A 12,795-nucleotide genomic window follows, 5' to 3' on the forward strand; every position below is an offset into this window, starting at 1 on the left:
TTCCATGAGCAACTTGCCAAACAAATAAGAAGCATGTCAGTAGATAGAGCCCCGGGTCCACATTTTGCCTCAGTGACCACTTTTTGGAGAACAAGGACCGAAACTTCTGGGCTGACGAAGCAGCTCTCCAAGCCTTGCTCTCCGCTCAGACAGTCATAGGGGGATTCCATGGCCACCTCAGTGCTTCCGGGAATGGTCATGGAAGCTGCTGGAAGTCAGGCGGCAGCTGCTGTGACTTCCCCTTGCCCACGTGGCACCCTCGGAATGTGGTGAGTGCCACTGAGTATGAAGAGAGTTGGGCAAGCTCATCTGAGGGCCCTGTGCCAAGGGCCCCCAGCAAGGGCCTGTCAGGCCCAAGCCCACAATGCCGGGCCCTGTTCTTACCAGAGAAGGAGGCCATGGTGTGGGCCCGAAGGCCATGACAAGCACTCAGAGGGGCCGCAGGGAGCGAGAGCCCTCCTCTAGTTACAAAACCACGTCCTGGGGGGCCACTTCTGCTTTTGGTTCCTCATTTGACTAAGAAGAGTTTTGTTAGCAGAAAACCTTTTCAGACATCTTTGGAAGTCACATTGTAGAACTCCTGATGCATGCGCCAAGTGGAATTTTCCTTTGGGGCATCTTCTAGAAAGATCCCTCCTTCTTTCTCTGCAAAAGGGAACCGTCCCTCCGAAAGGGCCTGGGCCTTTGGGAAAAGGGGTTTAGAAAGCCAGGCGCTGGCACCCTTCTGTGGGGGCGGTGGCCGCATCCCCGGGTGCCTTCCTAGGGGAGGCCTGAGCCCAGATGTGAAGCTGGGGCCTCTCTCCAGGGCTCAGGGCCCCAGGAACGCAGGGTCAAGGGGTCCCATGAGCCTGCGGCCCCCCACCCCGAAGCCAGGAACCCCGGCAAAGAGGTCCAGTTGGACAGTCCCGCGCTCAGGGCAGTCACTAGCCCGCGGCGGCCGGCGGCGGGGTCCGGCCTGGGGTCTGCCCGGTGACCTCGCGCCTGGCCCGCGAGTTCAGGCACCCCGGAGCCAGGGAGGGAGCGGGGCGCGGCGCCGGGCGGGGCGGACAGGGGTCACCGGGCGGGGCAGGAGCCGCGATGGGACAGCCCCGCCCCGGGGGAGTGTCCCGGCCCGGCCGCCGCAGCCTTAAGGGCCGGGCGGGGCAGGGGCCCAAAGTGCGGGGTCGGCCGGGTGCGGGGCCGAGGCCGAGGTCGGGACGGGATCCAGAGCGGGAGCCGGCGAGGGATCTGGGACTCGGAGCAGGATCCGGAGCAGGACCCAGGAGCCGGCGTGGGGCCATGGCGAGGCGCGGGCCAGGGTGGCGACCGCTGCTGCTGCTCGTGCTGCTGACAGGCGCGGCGCAGGGCGGCCTCTACTTCCGCCCGGGACAGACCTGCTACCGGCCTCTGCGGGGGGACTGGTTGGCTCCGCTGGGGCGCAGGTGGGCGCCGGCGGGGAGGCAGCCTTGGCGGGACGGGAGGCCCATCTCCCGGGCCAGATGCGCGCTCTGCCTCCTGGGGGCCTCGCCACCAGGCCTTGGAAGGTCAGATCCAGCCGCTTCATTTTGGGGGTCGCTCCTTCTCTTCCACATCCAGGGTGAGCCCTGATGTTTGTGGGGTTGGACAAGCCCCACCTGGCCAGAAAGTCAGGCCAGCCCCACCTCCTCGGCCTCTGGGGGTAGCCCTCATGGCGTGGCATGGCTGGGGGAGCACCCCGATTCCCTCCTTTCGGGGGTGCCCTGCCTCCTTCACATTCTGAGAGCGCTGGGGCCTCCTAGTGTGAGGTGGGCCCACACCTGGCTCACCTCTGGTGACTGTAGCCTCACTTCCATGCCCTCAGGTGTTGGGAAGGGCGGGAGGGCCCTACCCAGGGCTTCCTGGGCTCATGGCCCCCCGGGGCCCCAGCACTGATCTGGGTAGGAATGGTCTCTTCTCAGCACATACCCCCGGCCTCATGAGTACCTGTCCCCAGCGGATCTGCCCAAGAGCTGGGACTGGCGCAACGTGAATGGTGTCAACTATGCCAGCATCACCCGGAACCAGCACATCCCCCAGTACTGCGGCTCCTGCTGGGCTCACGCCAGCACCAGCGCTATGGCGGGTGAGTGGCCGCCCTTTGACTGTGGGCCAGGAAAGCCCATTCCGGCTGCCTCTTTATCAGCCCAGGCAGCTCAGCCCGCGATTCCAGGGGCCTGTGATTCAAGGCCAGGTCAGCCTGGGCTGGGGGGCTAAGGCCGAGGGGCGCAGGCCTTTGCCCTCTGCTGAGGTGACCCAAGCTGGGTCGTTCTGGGGCCTTTGGGCGATAGGCAGGACTAGGACTGAAGCCCAGTGACAAGTGACTGCCAGGTGCCCTCTCTTCCCCCAAAGCTTGTGACCTCAGCCATTGGGATAGAAACAGAAATGCAAAATCAGAGTCCCCAGGCTGTATTTGAGGACACAGAAGTAAACTACTTCTCAGCACAGATGAAAACCTGTCCTGGGCTTGGAATATTGGGTGAGGCTTGTTGGCTACAGCCCATGGCCTAACCTGGTCACTACCCCCAGCCTGGTGGGTTTCTATCTTAGGCTTTTGGCTGCAGTGGGGTAGGAAGGCTCTCAGCAAAGAGGAAGCGGAGGCTGAGGCCCACCCTATCAACGAGGCTGCTGTGCCCTGCTTTGGGAGAGAAGGCAGGAGAAGAGACAGCTGCAAACCAGCCCCAGGCCCACCCCACAGCATTTGGGAGGGACTCTGCTATCCCCTCTCCAGTCACAGCACAGGGTCCAGGAGCCTGGATTTCCCCTGGAGATGGGACTTGCGTGGGCTGGGAGTTTGGCCCATGAGCGCTGTAGTGCTGCTGCCTCCTCGCTGGCGTTGGTCCTCATGGGCCAGGCCTGCTGTACACCCATGTGAAAAAGATCGACTCCAGTGTGGCTGCCGCTGTGGGCCAAAGCTGGGGGACACGCGCTTGTGTGTGCTCCATCTCACTGACGCCTCCTCAATGCCATGATTGCTTTCAGTTTGCAGATGAGGAAACAAGCTTTTTGCAGAGAGATTGGGAGGCTTGAGCGTAGTGTGAGTGACAGCTGAGATTTGAGCCCGGAAGCCTGGGCTTTGTGCCAGGATGTCTGATGGGCTCTCTCTTGTGAATGAGGGGTTCTCGCTCTGGGGGTAGGGTCTGGACCCCGAAGCCAGCAAACTGAAGCTGCGGCATCTGTGGCACCTCCCCCGGGGGCTGGAACACACTTCTGACCGCTCAAAGTCCCCTTTGATGTGGATGGAGCTGGAAGGTCTGGGAGACCTTGGGCGGGCTGCAGGGTGTGGGTGGGGCTACAGGCAGCCCAGCTAGAGGGCTAGAGGCAGAGGACTAGGCAGAGTCCAGGGGAAGTGCCCAGGCCTGGCACCTGCTGAGGAAGTGAAAGAGGCTTTGAGGGTGGGGTGAGGGTGAGGGGAGGATAGAAAGATCACCAGGGGCCTGTGGGAAGCCTTGAACTCTTTGAGAGGGAGTCAGGTGACAAGATGTGCGTCTGCGAAGGACTGCAGGTAGGAAGGAGATGGCTTTCAGGTGGGTGTGGGACCCTGGCCAGGGGTCAGCCCTGCTGCATTTCCCCAGGGGACTCTCTCTCTGGGCGGATGACTGCTTCACCCCACTTTCTCCTGAAACCTCCTTCTCAGTGCACCCAGACCCAGGCCCTTGCGTCCTCTCACTGAGGAATAGAAGCCACCAGAAGGGGACTTCCACGGGGCCCTGGCCATCTGCCAGCCAAGGCGGCAGGTCCTCCATTTGTCTTCCCTCCTCTCCCCTAGGATCAAATGGCTTGACCCCTCGCTGAGCCCATCCCTTCCCACTCAGATAAGCTCTCCCACCTGGAACAAAGGAACACAAAGCCCCCGGTCCCACCCCGCCCCAATTGCTGGCTCCCTGGGGAAATCTGGAGTCCCTCTACTTCCTCTTCTCTACCCTTGAACCCACTCCAGCCTCAGTCCCACCTCTGCCACTCCACCAGCACTGTTCTTGCCACAGCTACCTGGGGCCCACTGTGAAGCATTCTCCTGATCACGTCTCCCCAAGATGCTTCCCTCTCCTGCACCACACTCCCTGCCTGCACCTCCCTGGCCCATCCTTCCCCTCTCCACAGCTGTCTCCTCAGAGTTCTGAGTGTCAGCTACCCTAGGACCAACTCTTCACCTGAACTCACTTTTTCTTCTGCCTGCCCACTTGCCCGCTGGCCCAGGCACCTGACGCCTCCAGCCTCAGACCTTGAGGTCTGGATGGCTCCTTCCACCGCTGTGACCCGAGAGCCCATTTCTTCCCCAGTCCTCCCTGGCTGTCCTTCCGGCTATGCAGGCAAAAGCCTGGACTGGCACACGACTCCTCTGTTTTCTGTCCCTCATATAATCCACCCACAAGTCTTGTCGGTTCTACCTTTGAAGCAGATGCAGAAATCACGCACCGCCCACCTCCTCCTCCAGGTGTAACCACACCGCCCCGCTGCCAACTGCCCTCACTGGTCTCCTGGCCTCTGCCCCTCTGGCCACAGTGAGCCTGTGAAAACCCATCAGATCATGTTCTTTGGCTTGAAACCCTCTCAGGATGGCACTCAGATAAAAGACAGAACCCTCTGGTCTTCAAGAGCCTTCACCATCGGGCTCCCTCCCAGGACCCCTCTTGCTCCCCTGCTCCTACCGAGGGTGGAGCGGGGTGGTAGCTTCTCCCGCCAGGCACCTCCTCTCTCCCTGAGGTCCCTCCCTCCTATGGATGTCACCTCAGCGGGGTCTTCCTCAGCCACCGTACGCATATGACACCCCACTTCCTGAATTATCTCCCCATTTGATTCTTCTTCTTGGCACTGTGTGCTTTGCACGGTCACAGATGCTCCTTGACTTAACAGTGGGGTCATGTCCCGACAACCCCATCGTAAGTTGAAAACGCCGTAAGTGGAGAATGCATTTGACACACCCAACTTCCTGCACACCCTAGCTTGGCCTGGTCTGCGTTAAACGTATTCAGGACACTTGTGTCAGCTCACAGTTGGGTGTGAGTAATAAGCCCATTGCCGGATGGGGCTGGTGGGATGAAGGATTGAGTCTGGCCATGGGAAAAGCTTGTGCACACCTCATGAGGTGGTTAGGCTGGGTCCAGATGCTTCAGGCAGGCGTGGACGGAGAGGCGAGAACTGAAACTGCTCATCCATCCGAGCTCTGCCTCGGCCAGGACTGCTGTCGCCAGGTTGGGTTGGGCAGAGAAGGGAAGGGCTCCGGGCAGGCCATGGGATACCCTGCACTGCCAAGTGGAACCCCAGAAGCCCAGGCAGGAGGTACTTCCTGAAGGATGGAGCGACCACTGTGCTGACTGTTGCCGGAGAGTGGTCGGCTCGGATGATGGAGAAGTGGCCATTAGCAAGAGAGAAAGGGCTGAAGAGGAGCGGGGCAGTAGAGGTCAGGGCACTGTCTCAAACCATTGAGTAAAGCAGAAAACCATGACAGTGAGTGGGAGGGGCCGGGGGCTCACGCTGGTGTTGTGAGAAAGGCAGGTCTGAGGTGTGCAGATCTGCTTAGAGGGGGCGTGGCTGACAAGGGGGAGGGGAGGAGGAGAGCTGGAGGGAGCCAAGTCCTCGGGAGGAAACAGGATGGAACCTAAGGTGGCTTGGTCGGGTGGGAGGGGACAAACCAGCCACTGGCTGCTCCAGGAAGAGCGTTTGGGGTGCAGAGCATGGGCAGGCTGGGTGGCGGCAGGATGGAGGTCCGCTTTGGGACTTTTCAGTGATGTGTGAAGCAAAGTCACCAGAGCGGGGTCAGTTCCAGAAGGCCCCTGGCTGGGCGACCGGGAGGAGGCCAGGTGGAAGAGCAGACTGTGGGGCAGTGTGGGAAAGTCTGGAAGGTAACAGGAGATGGAGGGGATGTGCAGGCCCAGAGGGGGCTGCCAATGGGCAGAGGAACCCCCTGCTCACTGTGCCCTGGGGGAGGGACAGGTGAGGCTGCCAGAAGGGTTCTGACTTGGAGGTAGGGTCAGGAGATGAGGCCTGAGGCAGGTGCAGGGGTGTGTGGCTGTGAAGTCATTGTCCTGGGAGGGCAGAGAGTGAGATGACCCTGAATGAGGGCCTGGGTTTCTTTGTAGGATCTGTTTTATTGCATTTGTGCATGAGAAGGGAAGCAGGTCCCTTGGTGACCAACCTCTCCTGTCCTTGGCTGCACCTTGAGATTCAGAGCCCAGGCACCTGGGCAGTGAGGGCATGGTCAGCCAGCCACTGGGAGCCCTCTGCATCCCCCCGTGCCTTCAGAGCTGGGTCCCTGCTGGCCTTCCCCAGCCCTTGGTACTGCATCTGGCCCCTCACTGGGGCTCATGCAGCTCCCTGGGCTATACTCGTTTACAGAGCTGACGCTTTGGCCCCCTGTCCACGAGGGCAGGGACGGTTTCTCCTGGCTGGCTTTGGGGCGTGGCCCACTTGGCATGGGTGGCAGAGTCTCTGTCCATTCAGCCCTACATTCAGCAGGCACTTCTCTGGTGTCTGCAGGGCCAGAGGCTGGTGACTGCCTGGCCCTGGCCCTGCTGTCGTGGCATTTGTAGTAGGAGGTGTGGCAGACAGGACAGTGCCCAAAGAAGGCCAGGGCACTCTCTGCAGAGCGACGTCTGAGCAGAGACCTCCGTGAAGAGGTCAGCAGGGAGAGGGAGACACAGGCAGCTGGGCAGAGCCGAAGGCAGGCCAGGCTGGGCAGAGCCTGCATCCCACCCCAGGCATCCAGGCCCATTTGGGGAAGTGGGTGGAGGGCGGCTGAGTGCTGACTGGCAGGTGCTGACTGTTGCAGATCGGATCAACATCAAGAGGAAGGGAGCGTGGCCCTCCACCCTCCTGTCCGTGCAGCACGTCCTCGACTGTGCTAATGCTGGCTCCTGTGAAGGGGGCAATGACCTGCCCGTGTGGGACTATGCCCACCGACACGGCATCCCCGACGAGACCTGCAACAACTACCAGGCCAAGGACCAGGGTAGGCTGCTGCCCACGCCCCCACCTCACCCTCCCGCCCTCTACGCCATCTTCCACGGGGACTCGTGGCTGGGGGCCCAGCCCAATCCCGCGCTCCTCACATTGGCTGGTGGCTGGGGAGCTGCGGGAGGGCAGGGTTGCAGCCCCCAGGGGCACTGATGCTCTTGACCGTGAGGGGCAGTGTTCACAGCACCTGCTCCAGCCTCTCCCTGCAGAAGCCCCTCTGCTACCGTGCACCTGCTTGGGCTGGGGACCAGAAAACTGGACCCCGTAGTCCCTGCTGAGAAGGTCAGCGAAAAAGCCTGATGCAGGAGTGGGCTGAAGAGCATCCTTGGCCATGCGCGGTGGCTCACACCTGTAATCTCAGCACTTTGGGAAGCCAAGACAGGCAGATCACTTGAGGTCAGAAGTTCAAGACCAGCCTGGCCAACACGGCCAATCCTTTCCCTACTAAAAACACAAAAATTAGCCGGGTATGGTGGTGCACGCCTGTAATCCCAGCTATTCAGGCAGCTGAGGCAGGAGCATCGCTTGACCCGGGAGGCAGCGGTTGCAGTGAGCCAAGATCACGCCACTGCACTCTAGCCTGGGTGACAGAGCACGACTACGTCTCAAAAAAAATTCCTGTCTCCATGTCTCCAGCCTTGTGGAAGTGTCTTGCTCCTGTGCCCCTTTGGCTGGGCCTGGATATGGTGTTTGGGTTCTGACATGCTGGCATGTTGGTGGCTTTTTGGGCCTTTGTAGGGGAGAGGTGTAGGGGGCTTTGTGGAGGGAGAGTTCATTTTCCAGGAGCTTTGGTGGAGAGCAGGTGGGGAGGTGCTGCCCCAAGCTGGAAGCAGGCATTGGCTTGGTTCCTGTTCTGGCGACCCAGGGCCCAGGTCCCCCACATTCAGGTGTGTCTGCGGCCAAGGGGGTGCTATGTGGATGAGCAGATCCAAGCTAGCCTGGAATCCCTGTAGCTGGCATTCCTTTCAGGCTGCTCCCGTTGGAAACAGAAGGAAAGGAAAGCCCAGACCCTAATCCCGTAATTGGTAGGTTTTGTTTGTTTTTGAGATGGAGTTTCGCTCTTGTTGCCCAGGCTGGAGTGCAATGGCACGGTCTCTGCTCACTGCAAACTCAGCCTCCCGGGTTTGAGTGATTCTCCTGCCTCAGCCTCCCGAGTAGCTGGGATTACAGGCATGTGCCACCACACCTGGCTAATTTTGTATTTTTTAGTAGAGACGGGGTTTCTCCATGTTGGTCAGGCTGGTCTCAAACTCCCGACCTCAGGTGATCCGCCCACCTCGGCCTCCCAAAGTGCTGGGATTATAGGCATGAGCCACCGCGCCCAGCCATAATTGGTAGTTTTAAGCCACCTGACTCAGATCTCCCTCACAGTCAGAGCAGAGAGCTGGGAAAGGCCAACGGCTGCTGCTTGCTTTGCTGTTTCCCCCCTGCCCCAGGCTATATAGGCTGGCCCCAGCGCCCTGCGCACTCTGACGTGGCACAAGGTCCTCTGGGCACCACCCTCTGCCAACGGGGCTCCCTTGCCTTGCCTCTCAGGCCTTATTGTTCAGCCAGAAAGAATTCTCCTGGACTGACTGAGTCCTTTGAGAAGGGGGACAGATGAAGGCACAGAGGGAAGGGCGGTCAGACGGCTCTGGAAGCAGGAAGCGGGTATCAGGTGGTCTCCAGGGCCACGCCCACCCCACTCCACCCCCAACTGCTCTCACCCAGCCGAGGCCAGGCCCCTCGACCCCACCCAGCCTGACAGGAGCAGATGGAGCTCATCAGAAACGTGATTGTGTGACTGGTGACCGCGGTGGCTCACACCTGTAATCCCAGCGCTTTGGGAGGCTGAGGTGGGCGGATCACTTGAGACTGGGAGTTCGAGACCAGCCTGGCCAACCTGGTGAAATCCTGTCCCTACTAAAAATACAAAAATTAGCCGAGCGTGGTGGCGTGTGCTTGTAATCCCAGCTACTTAGGAGGCTGAGGCAGGAGGATCACTTGAACCCAGGAGGTGGAGCTTGCAGTAAGCCAGGATCATACCACTGAACTCCAGCCTGGGTGACAGAGTGAGACTCAGTCTCAAAAAAAAAAAAAAAAAAAAAAAAAAAAAAAAAAAAAAAAACTGATTGCGATAAATGGTCTTGTCTTTGTAGTGTTAGCAAAATGTGGCCACAAATCCACCATTTTCCCGTAGTACTGGGCACTGGGCCCTTGGTGTGCAAGGGACAAATTGAACCAGTGTCCGAGCCTCAAGGTGCTCATGTTCCTGGGGGAAGAATCGGACAGACTGGTAACTATGACAGGTCACACCAAAGCAGCGAATGGCAGGCCGACGGCCGCTGTGTGGATGGAGTGAAAAGTGGGAACACAGCGACTCTGAGCTTGCAAACCAAGAGCTGTACTTTTTATTTTCTTCTTTTTTTTTTTAATTAATTAAAATTTTTTTTTTCTGTAGAGATAGGGTCTCGCTCTGTTGTCCAGGCTGGTCTCAGACTCCTGGCCTCAAGCCATCCTCCTGCCTTGGCCTCCCAAAGTGCTGGGATTGCAGGTGCCTGGCCCTCTTTATTTTATTTTATTTTTTTAAAGCCTAATTCTTGATAACCTCTTAGGTCGAAATAACTAGAATTTTTTTTTTTTCGGTATCCTCAGCGTGGGCACAGAAGAAAATGCTTTTCTGTTGTTACTCAACGTATTGGCCTCTTTATTCACCAGCCAGCAATAGAGACATTTTATTAAGTGCCAATCATTTGATTATGCTCCATTTTCAGCCAGAAAGTATTGTGGAAAGGTCCTTCTTCTCCAGCCATTAGACAGAAAAAGGCGAACTCCTGGGTGCCTACTATGTGCTAATTAATGCCTGGCTCTTTCATTCTCTGCCAAGGCCTGGGGAAGGGCTTTTCATAACTCCCCAGCAGCTGAAAGAAGAGCGTCATTAAGCAGCACCCAATGGCAAGACGATTTCTGTTCTTAGCTGCTCAGTGGTAGGCTGCATGAGGAGCGTGGAGAGTGGGCTTGGCGGGCTTCTTTGTCGGTGGGTTAATGAGGAGACGGCCTCATGCTGACTTTTCTTGCTCTCCCCCAGAGTGTGACAAGTTCAACCAATGTGGGACATGCAATGAATTCAAAGACTGCCACGCCATCCGGAACTACACCCTCTGGAGAGTGGGAGACTACGGCTCCCTCTCTGGGAGGGAGAAGATGATGGCAGAAATCTATGCAAATGGTCCCATCAGGTGAGGAGAGGTCCGCGGGTGAGGAGAGGTCCGCGGGTGAGGAGAGGTCCGTGGGTGAGGAGAGGTCCGCGGGTGAGGAGAGGTCCGCGGGTGAGGAGAGGTCCGTGGGTGAGGAGAGGTCCGCGGGTGAGGAGAGGTCCGCGGGTGAGGAGAGGTTTGCGGGTGAGGAGAGGTTTGCAGGTGAGGAGAGGTCCACGGGTGAGGAGAGATCCGCGGGTGACAGCGCCAGTGTGGGCTCATGCAGGTGCACGTGTTTCCGTCCTTTGCCGCTTTCCTTCTGGCCGGTTGTATTCAGTAGGCTCGAGACAGCCACATCATTTCCCCTCTAAGAGCTTCCGTTTTCTCAGAGGTAAAGCTGAGCTGATGGCAAGTCTGCCCTGTGGACGGCTGTGCAGAATGCGGGTGGGGCGCTCCCCCAAGCTGTACTGAGGGCAGTGTGTTGGGGGCAGTTTCACATAGTTTCATTCACTATGTGAATAACAGAAGTTTCTCCAGAACCGTCGGATATACATTATCTGAGTTGGGTTTACATAACTTTTTCGTCATATCAGAGTTTGTTTTTTTTTTTTATTTTTAATTTTTATTATTATTATTTTTTTAAACAAAGTCTCACTCTGTCACCCAGGCTGGAGTGCAGTGGTGTGATCTTGGCTCACTGTAGCCTTGACCGTCCAGGCTCAAGCGATCCTCCTGCCTTAGCCCCCTCCACCGAATAGCTGGGATTACTGGCGCACACCACCACACCCAGCTAATTTTTGTATTTTTTGTATTTTTTGTAGAGGTGGGGGTTTTGCCATCTTGCCCAGGCTGGTCTTGAACTCCTGGACTCAAGCGATCCACCTGCCTCGGCCTCCCAAGTTGCTGGGATTACAGGTGTGAGCCACTGTGCCCGGCCATAGCAGATTATTTCTAATGATGGTAAATTCTCTCAACTTAAAGTGGTAATTCCTTAACTGCTTGCTCTCAGCTGTGGAATAATGGCAACAGAAAGACTGGCTAACTACACCGGAGGCATCTATGCCGAATACCAGGATGTCACCTACATAAACCATGTCATTTCCGTGGCTGGGTGGGGCATCAGCAATGGGACTGAGTACTGGATTGTCCGGAATTCATGGGGTGAACCATGGGTAAGAGGTTTGCATTTTCTTAAGGTCATTCCTAGAAAAAAGCATCCTGGTACTCCTCTCGCTTGAATGGTTCTGTTGACTTTTAGCTGAAAACCGGGGCCTTGACGGAGGGTTCCTTGCTCCAGCTGTCTCAGCCATCTCGCCAGTGGCTTTTGGGGCCAGACCCTTCTCTGTCGTGCACGGCTGCCGCCATCCTGTGCACTTTGGCTGTTCAGCAGCATCCCTGGCCCCTCCACCCACTAGGTGACTCCCCGCAATCCTAGTGTGACCAAAACTGTTTCCAGATGGTGCCTGGTGCCCTGGGGAAGTCCCTGTGAGCACTGCTGGAGAGGAGCTCTGCCACCTTCTTCCTTTACAACCAGCTCATTCTTTTTCCTATCACGGTTTTTGGGCTCCCCTAAAATACTGTGTAGGTTTTTCAAAAATACTCGAGTTGGGCCAAAAGTCCAGGAGAGAGAAATCAACTGCCAGGCCTAGTCTTAGCCATTAATAATGTAAGACACAGAAATTCATTATTAGGAAATGGGGGAAAGGCGGTTCACGTGCAGGTGATGAAATGTGTTTTTTACTAGGTGACTACTAATGGGGGTAGCAGTAGGTGGCGTCGTCGCCGGTCTAGAGTCGACATGTTTCGTTACATGAATTCACTTTTGGCATAGAGGCCCTCATGTTAAACGTTAACCAAGTGAAATATTTCACAAAAGGTATTTCAGAACAGGGGTCATGGGAAAGCTGAGGGGCAGCTGAGCGGGTTGTCTGGATCCTCCAAGGTTGGCCTGAGGGATGGAGGCAGAAAGCAGGGGGCAGGGTGCTGAGAGCAGCAGAGGGAGCTGGGGATGGCTGCAGATGGGCTGACGCGCGATCCCACTTCTCACAGGGCGAGAGAGGCTGGCTGAGGATCGTGACCAGCACCTATAAGGATGGGAAGGGCGCCAGATACAACCTTGCCATCGAGGAGCTCTGTACGTTTGGGGACCCCATCGTTTAAGGCTATGTCACTAGAAGAGCCGTTTAAGAAAAGGCATGGTGAGGCATGATCAGAGGGGATCCTATGGTTCTGTGTGCCAGGCTGGCTGGTGGGCATGGGGTTGGCTATCAATATCGGACAGCAAGGACAACGGAGCACTGGCTGAGGGGGTTCTTGAGGGTTGAAAATGGGATGACTTAAAACACTTGCACAGCACACAGGATGGCTCTGCCTCACAATGATTGCAGTCAACCACCTGGTGAAGAAGTGATCTGTGACCCAGCAAACCATGGGACCTGTTTTCTTCAGTAGAGGGCTTGATCTTTTGTATTTGGCCACTGTGGGCAATCATACGGCATGTGAGAGGTGAAACAGTTCAGACGCATCACCGCTTCTTATGTCACTTTGGAATCAAGGGCTGGGGAGGGAGGGAGGGAGATGGCAATTTCAAATCGCCCAAGTGATGAATAAAGTATCTGGCTCCACACAAGACTGAGGCTGACCGTGCCTTATTCACACACAAAAACAATGT

General features: G+C 57.3%; 1 protein-coding gene across 1 annotated transcript; it reads left to right on the forward strand.

Annotated features, from left to right (window-relative positions):
• Positions 1–1,103: 1,103 nt before the first annotated feature.
• On the forward strand, positions 1,104–12,755 carry CTSZ (cathepsin Z). The gene is made up of 6 exons (XM_025398067.1): positions 1,104–1,421; positions 1,917–2,080; positions 6,764–6,943; positions 10,016–10,166; positions 11,134–11,296; positions 12,174–12,755. The coding sequence occupies exons 1-6, from the start codon at positions 1,279–1,281 to the stop codon at positions 12,282–12,284; spliced, it is 912 nt and encodes a 303-aa protein (XP_025253852.1). The 5' UTR covers positions 1,104–1,278; the 3' UTR covers positions 12,285–12,755.
• Positions 12,756–12,795: the final 40 nt, after the last annotated feature.

Source organism: Theropithecus gelada, chromosome 10 (assembly GCF_003255815.1).
Source record: "Theropithecus gelada isolate Dixy chromosome 10, Tgel_1.0, whole genome shotgun sequence".
NCBI lineage: Eukaryota > Metazoa > Chordata > Mammalia > Primates > Cercopithecidae > Theropithecus > Theropithecus gelada.